General features: G+C 40.0%; 1 protein-coding gene across 1 annotated transcript; it reads right to left on the minus strand.

Moving 5' to 3' along the window:
• Positions 1 to 1537: 1537 nt before the first annotated feature.
• LOC109868332 (cathepsin L1-like) lies at positions 1538 to 5837 on the minus strand. Its single transcript, XM_031818343.1, has 8 exons — positions 5732 to 5837; positions 4468 to 4606; positions 3982 to 4104; positions 3219 to 3371; positions 2737 to 2961; positions 2299 to 2467; positions 1902 to 2019; positions 1538 to 1701 (listed from the first exon to the last, which is right to left on the minus strand). Exons 2-8 carry the CDS (start codon positions 4594 to 4596, stop codon positions 1602 to 1604), a joined length of 1017 nt encoding a protein of 338 aa, XP_031674203.1. The 5' UTR covers positions 4597 to 4606; positions 5732 to 5837; the 3' UTR covers positions 1538 to 1601.
• Positions 5838 to 7701: the final 1864 nt, after the last annotated feature.

A 7701-nucleotide genomic window follows, 5' to 3' on the forward strand; every position in this document is an offset into this window, starting at 1 on the left:
TTGCAGGGATGGTTAAAAATAGTTGGATTGCAGTAGCAACGTCAGGGAAACTGGGCAGAAGGGATTGGTGCTTCATCTCATATTCTCCTTAATTTCCAGCCTCAACACGTTACGGAAAGATATTAACTGTATAGGAAGCTCTGGGTACAAGTCGTCTGGATACTGGGCAGCCAATAAACTGGCAGATGCAAACAGATTATAATCTTTAGCGGACAACAGTTCTTGATGGCTCAAAGAAAGAGGGTTGCGATTTCATTCATACTGGTGAACCGGCGTTTGAGTTGTGTGGTTGCAATATCAAAGTAGCATTGAACACAGACACTGTAAAATGTTCCTCTGCATTCTGAAGCCTGTTTTTGTGCATCACTTGGTCCTGCCTTTTGTTTATTCATCCCACTCTCTGTATCATGTGTTGTATGTAGCCTACACTGTAATCGTTTGTGTCAATTGTTTTGTGAGTAATACATCCTGTTAGTTGAATTGAGTAAATGCAGTCCTCGTTTTACAGAGCCATTCTTTGATTGAATATAAGCTCATAAATTAGTGGAGTCATTGGTAAACCGATCTTTTGACTACAGTTATGCTCATATTTAATGAATTCTAATGGTAAATGTTATGTACACTATACACATTGGATTACACATTGGTACTTTACATCTTGGTCTAAGATCAACTAGATCAATTAAAGCTTGGCCGATGGGTGCTATAGACAGCGCATAAGCCTCTTAATAATCAATTATCTTAGAACAAATGTAATTATAGCATCTGAGTGATAATGTGTAGACTCACAAGCGGGCTAGATTCACCAGTGTACATTTATGATCTATAGCCGTTAGTCACATGATAATGGAGTCAGATTGATGAATGTAGTTTATTATTATTAAACACAATTTGAACTCATCTACATGTGTTTGTTAGAATGTTATACATCTCCTCTCACCACCCGGAGGCATATCAGTCTCTCCATCACTAGGCTCTTGTCTAGGCATTACCATTCAACACCTTTACGCAAACACTAGCTGCAGATAAAAAAAGCAGTGGAGGAAACAAACCCAGGTGTACCGTTCTCTTTTTGTCCCTCACTTTCAGAAACAAACTCAGTCATTTCAGAGCTCTAGTCTTTGTCAATGTCTTATCATTCAGTGGTTGTTGCTCTCAGCTCCACAGAGAACGCGCCAGTTAAAAATAGACGGTATATCAACTGTACCTCAGGAATAGATATATATATATATATCCTGTGTCTACAACAGTGTTGTAAACACAAACTGTAAGCACAAATTGACATGTGCTAGAGAATGTAGGTTAGCTGGCCTCATCAAGTAAAGTTACAAATAAACGGAATGCTTATCTCAAATAGAACTATACACACACATACAATCGCACCAACACACATAAAATCAAGTATAAAACAAAATAGGTAGAATTTTCATAATTTCCCTAAAACAGTGTTTCTTTAAAACCCATGCAGCAGGTTTCTCTCGCGCATTTCACAGACTTAGTTAAGGCAGCACTGCAGTCGACATTGCCCTTTTTTTCAGAACATTCGTCAAACATCTCTAAAACTAAAACTCTGGGTCTAGTGTTCGAGAACTTACAGAACACTAGACCAGTGGGTAGCTGGCTGCCGTGGCGATGCCACAGTGGTTCTTCCTGTCTTTGGCCATGTAGATGTAGCCTTTGTCTCCCCATTTCTCGCTCCAGCTGAGGAAGAGACAAAACATGTTAGTCCCACAGTTCTAGTTAGTAGGAAATTATAGATTCACTGCTGCTTTAGAGAAATGTATGACTTAGACCATAGTATCAGGACAAGAGAGGCATATTCCCCGATGAGGGAATCAACCAATCCCGTAGCGGTGACGTAACAAACAACAAACATCCTAGGAAGATACTGTGTACTGTACCTGTTCTTGACAATCCAGAATTTCTTGCCATCTACATCCTCTCCTTCAAAACCGTATCCCACCACCAGAACTCCATGGTCAAGCTCCTCACTGCTGCACTTCTCCTCATAATAGATCCCTACAGGGAGAGGACATAGTTAAATTAGTGGGCTAAGATACAACTCCGTATCAGTATGTAAAATCACCTGATCTCAAACATAATAGTTGGTTACTTAGCTAGTAACTAGTTAGAAATATTGGTCACAATTTGCTTCAAAGACAACACCATTTGTACACGGTGAACAGGACAATAGACCAGTACAGATCACTGCTACCTCAAAAAAATAGAATGTAGGGAATCCAATCCTTGCAAATAATGTTACACGTAATTTAAGTTGAACCGCTAACTGCTACTCACCAGACTGGTAGAACTGAAAGGATTCGTGGCTGGCATCGATGGCGACAGCGATGGGGCCGACAGACGCCACAGCCGTCATCAGAGCGTGTTCTTTGCCACTGGGGATGTCCACAAAGCCAGTTTCATTGACAGCACTGAACTCTGGTCGGTAGTGGCAAATATCATCATCCTGAGTTTACCAGGGAAGAACAATGGCCATGATTAGTCAAAAACAACATATTCCAAATATTCAAGCAAGTCGGTCATTCTTGGAGACAAATCCCACTGTAATGAAGTGGAAACTCAAATTTTCTAAGTTGAAGTTGTAAGTCATTCCAGATCGACAGTAAAAACCGCATGATCTGGTACCAGGCTAAAACAACAGGGCCTTACTTTTAATAAATGCATCTTCACACCCTATTATATTTTAATTCAGACTAATAGAACACAGAGCCTTACCTTGCCCACATAGGGGTAGGACGCCTCTGTGTCCAGGCCGCCGTTGTCCTTTACATACTGGAACGCCAAGTCCATGAGACCCCCATTACAGCCCTCGTTGCCCTGGGGTCTGGAGCAGTCCATCAAGTTCTGTTCACTCAGAGACACCAGATTGCCAGTCTTCCTGAATTGCTGGCCCTCTATGGCTCCGGTGGAACTGAACGCCCAGCAAGACCCACATGAGCACTGAGGGGGTAAAGGTTGTTAAACATCTTGTTACTTTTTCATGCCAGAAAACACTGACATGTGCATATTACGCTAGTAATAAATACATATATAACAATATGTATGCGCAATTTGCCGCCTTATCTTCTGGATACTGTAAATTACAATCATGGTAAACAGCATGCAAACAAGCCAGATAGTTCTCTGGAAGTAAAACCTTATTTAGTGACACAGCAGTGTATGGATGAGTCATGACTCATGAGTGATTCAGGTCTCACCTGGTTCTTGATGGGAGTGACGTAGCCCTTCTCTCTCCAGTCCACGGCTTCAGGGGCCTGCAGGTAATTGGGTTCCATGAAAAGAGAGCCCTTGTACTTCCTCTCAGTCGTCTGCTTGTAGCCGTTCATGAGCTGCCCGAACTCTTCGTTGGTCTAGGGAGGAAAGAAACAGAACATGTTGTCTTCCCTGGCAAGATGTGGTTTGTAATTTACCATCTGAATGGGAAATGTATTTTTTTTTACATCTTAGGACTGTTTTAAAAGGTGCACTTAGCCATAAATCCTGTGTGCATCTTTAAAAGACTATGAGTAAGTTTCAATTCTCTTCTCGGGATAACTATTCCATTCCTGCTTGATAGTTGAAGAAACCTAACCTGCGAGTCTGAATACATTCCTGCTTTCATTGTCAACGCTGACACCTGTGCCTGTGAAATATTTCATACTGTATGTGCTTTAGCAAATCTATGGCATGGCAACAAAAAGATCCAGCTATAGCACACACACAGTATGGGAAAGAGCTGCTGAAAAGTAGCTCCTGCTCCACAGTAAAATGTCTCAGCAACAGACTTGGACAGAAGTTCACTGGAACTGATATCAGCACCTGAAAATTTCCACTGCTTTAGTTCCTGCACCTCATAGAATATTAGCTCAAAAGTCCTGCAGTGTACCTGGATATAAATATATACAGTACAGGCCCCCAGAATGAGTAGCGGCACCCATTTCATCCATGTCAAGCACTGCTCAGCAAGGTGATTCTTCTTACCATGTCACCAAATTGGTTCATGCCCAGACGATAGGAGAGTTTTCCCATAGAGTGGTCCAGGTTGTGCATCTCAATCTTTTTCAGGTTCTTTTCCCAAACCATCCTTCTCCAGCCCTCCTCGCTCTGTAACAATGAGTGAAAAACAGTGAGAAAATATACACAATCATATACTGTAACAGAACTATGTGCACAATCCATGCAATTAATGATACATAGGTGTAATTTACAGCTACATGTATGCACCAATTGATCAATTTGATTGAGCCCCTTGTTGAGAGCAGTGGAGGATGGTGGGAGGAGTCAAAGGAGGACAGGCTCATTGTACTGGCTGTAATGGAACTGAGTCAAACGTGGTTTCTAAATGTTTGATACCATTCCAATAATTCCATTCCAGCCTTTACAATAAGCCCATCCTCCTATAGCTCATCCCACCAGCCTCCACTCGTTGGTAGCTATGTGCTCCTCTACTTGTGCTTAAACACCCACCTCATGGTAGTTCTTGCTGTGCCAGTTCTTCCACAAGTGCCAGTGGCCCTCCAACTGAGAGTCAAACATAGGGGCCGCAAACACAGCACTCATACAGAGCACCAACACTGCCAAGTACAGGGACATCATGGTCAAACAGCTGTGGAGAGAGAGAGAGAGAGCAGAGCTCAGTCAGCCTTGTATTTTCAGTGTAAAGAAGCTATATAGCATAAAATGTTAAATTTGTACCTTTGAAAGAATGGCAGATCGTCAAAGTTATATACAACAACAAAAAGTCTGGGCAGCACCTCCTACTGGAGAGTTGATCTACAGCTATCCATTTGGTCTCCCATCCAGTGTTTTAACCAAGGCCAGTTTAGCTGTGACATGTCACTGACTACTACCAATGTGGTATCTTGTGAATGATTGAAAAATCTCAATTTAATTTGTTTTTAAATTAACATTTTTTTTTTTTATTAAAAAATTGCTGTTACTATGAAGTCATTCCACAGGGTAGCTTTAACAGAGAAAATTTAATTTAACCATCCTTTATAAGTCATATCAATTGTAATATTTACGCCAATAAAGCACTTGTGAAGTCATCAGCAGCTATGGTATAATTCAACCTAGGGTTCACAAACACATCACCTTGCACTTTCACCATCCTGTGAAGTTAATTCATCATAATGTATTTAATCTGCAGCCTAATAAACTGCATGCTTTCCCAACGAGTAGTAAAGTGAGGTCCACACTACTACTCCAAGTTTACTTCGATATGATGGTTATTATATTCACCAACAATCACATAATTAATTTTACTGACACAAAAAGACTCCACCTAGTCTAGCGTATTTTGTGTTGTCGACATTTGGAAAGTTAACTGAAAAATTGTTTCCATCAGGTGTGTCATTACTTTTATCCGACATGTACTTTACTTGCTATACAACCGTTGGATGGAAATGTGGTTTGTGAGAATAAAACAAAAAATGCCCCCTTCCAAACTACCTTCCGCTTGACACAAGAAAAAATATTAAACATATGGAACTAGGATACTACACTACCGGTATTCCAAATTAAATAAATTGATATCAATTACTTTATGTGATAGAAATATTCGAGGAAAAGTTTGGTAACAGCCGGGAGAAAAAGCAACATCAGAAACGGTAGACTAATATTGTCTATCTGTATCAATTAAATCAAAGAGCAAATGCCCCTGGTAAATGTAAATGTCCATAACCCAAGATCCTAACACTGTACAAAGAGCAGAATGGAAAGCAGTACTTACTTTTTCCCGTCAATTTGCAGTAGCAGGGTGATGATTTCTGCTGCTGTTGTTGTGTAGTCAGTGAACAAGACACGACACTTTATACAGCCAGCTATATGTCCTATAGTGGTGGGGGCTGGCTTGTGATTGGCTGAAAGGGGACGGTATCTCAAACTGCCGGCCCGCTGAAAGATCATTTAAAGATCTCAGGTCCCGCCCGGTGTAAATATCCCAGCATGCGATTCCTGACCACTTGACCGTTTTCATCGACTCCGTAAAGATAAAACATCAAATTTGATTAATCATCTTTAGTGAGTTGATTAGATTACTGGGAAGCAAAAGGGCAGAAAGACACATTGTAACATCGAGTCAGTTTCCCTTACCATTTTTTCATCTTCGGTTACTTTGTAACAGTTCTCTCATCATGTGCGGGCGCGGAGGAGATGAGAGCATGGCACGCTGATTACTTATACAGCAATGACAAAGAAATAACCAGAAAAAAATGCTAAACATGTTCATTGAACAGTAATGACATGAATATAGGAAGAACGGTTACATGTAGTCTAGTACCTGAAACTGAGTGGCCAACAACAAACGCCACATATGTTCCTGCTCTGTGAAGCATACAACAGCTTCAGTGTTTGTTCAACCATGTCCTAATATGATAGATTCAAATAATAATGAAGTTGAGAGAATGAACAAATTAACCTACATTTATCTAGCTCAAATATTAAGATGATCTGCATTCTTTAGATACTGATGAGTTATTGTGTGATATTCTGCTGTGTCAAGAAAGTTCTGATGGGCTTGTAAATCATTTGTTTGTGTAAATAATCATTCCAATTTCATTTGAAATATGTCTTACAAGCCTTTCAGTGTTTTCCTACCTCTTCTGCACATTCTCCTTTTGTTTTCCTTTTAAACATTGATAATCAATACATTGTTTCTAAACAATTGTGTAATGTCACTTTTGCCTTGTCAGCATTAGGAATTTCTGCCTGTCAACCAAACATTCACACAGGAAGAAGGGGAGGGATTCTCTTCTTGGGCTGCTGCTGAATCTGTTGTTACTAATAGGACACAAACACACACACACACATACACATACACATACACATACACACACACCCTGTAGATGTGTGGTTAGTAAAATGATTCCTTGATTGGTATTGGTGTGTCTACAAAAACACTTCAGGGAAATCAATGAATGGATGGGTATTGAAAAATTCATTAGGTTTGTTTAAGATTTCCTAGTATTGATCAATCATACTAAGAAGTATGTTTTGATAACAATGCAGTAATGTATCTGTGTAACTTCAAACTTTTGCTGACACTGATTACAATCTAACAGAAACAGATGCACTTACTCCCCCTGTCAGACATGAAGTGCACTGCAGGTAATGTAACAGTCATGACCATTGAGTTCAATACAGAGTTGAAAACCGTGCATTTGGAAAGTATTCAGACCCCTTCACTTTTTCCACATTTTGTTACATTACAGCCTTATTCTAATATTGATTCAATTGTATTTTTTCCTCATCAATCTACACACAATACCCGATAATGACAAAGCAAAAACAGCTTTAGAGAAATGTTTGAAAATGCATTACAAATAAATAATTGAAATATCACATTTACATAAGTTTTCAGACCATTTACTCAGTACTTTGTAGAAGCCCCTATGGCAGTGATTACAGCCTCGAGTAGTCAAACGTTCATAGATGACCAGCAGGGTCAAATAATAATCACAGTGGTTGTATTGTGTGCAACAGGTCAGTACCTCAGGAATAAATGTCAGTTGGCTTTTCATAGCCGAACATTCAGAGGTCGAGAGGTCGAGACAGCAGATCCATTTATTTTTCAGCTTCTCCTCTTCTTTCTCACTAGAGAGCGACTTCTAACGGTTAGTCAGCTCAGAAGTAGATCAGCAGGCCTACCATGAACAGAAATAGTGTACATCACACACTAATTGCAAGTTTAGCCTACTGTAT

The sequence above is a fragment of the Oncorhynchus kisutch genome, unplaced genomic scaffold (assembly GCF_002021735.2).
Source record: "Oncorhynchus kisutch isolate 150728-3 unplaced genomic scaffold, Okis_V2 scaffold1343, whole genome shotgun sequence".
In the NCBI taxonomy this organism is placed as follows: Eukaryota; Metazoa; Chordata; class Actinopteri; order Salmoniformes; family Salmonidae; genus Oncorhynchus; species Oncorhynchus kisutch.

Bases quoted from the DNA above. Each gene is read 5' to 3' on its own strand.
- LOC109868332 (XM_031818343.1), bottom strand. From the start codon at position 4,596: ATGATGTCCCTGTACTTGGCAGTGTTGGTGCTCTGTATGAGTGCTGTG. The intron at 3,372-3,981 runs GTAAGAAGAATC...TTTCCTCCCTAG, and splicing joins TGAACCAATTTGGTGACATG to ACCAACGAAGAGTTCGGGCA. The intron at 2,468-2,736 runs GTAAGGCTCTGT...TGGTAAACTCAG, and splicing joins CCTACCCCTATGTGGGCAAG to GATGATGATATTTGCCACTA.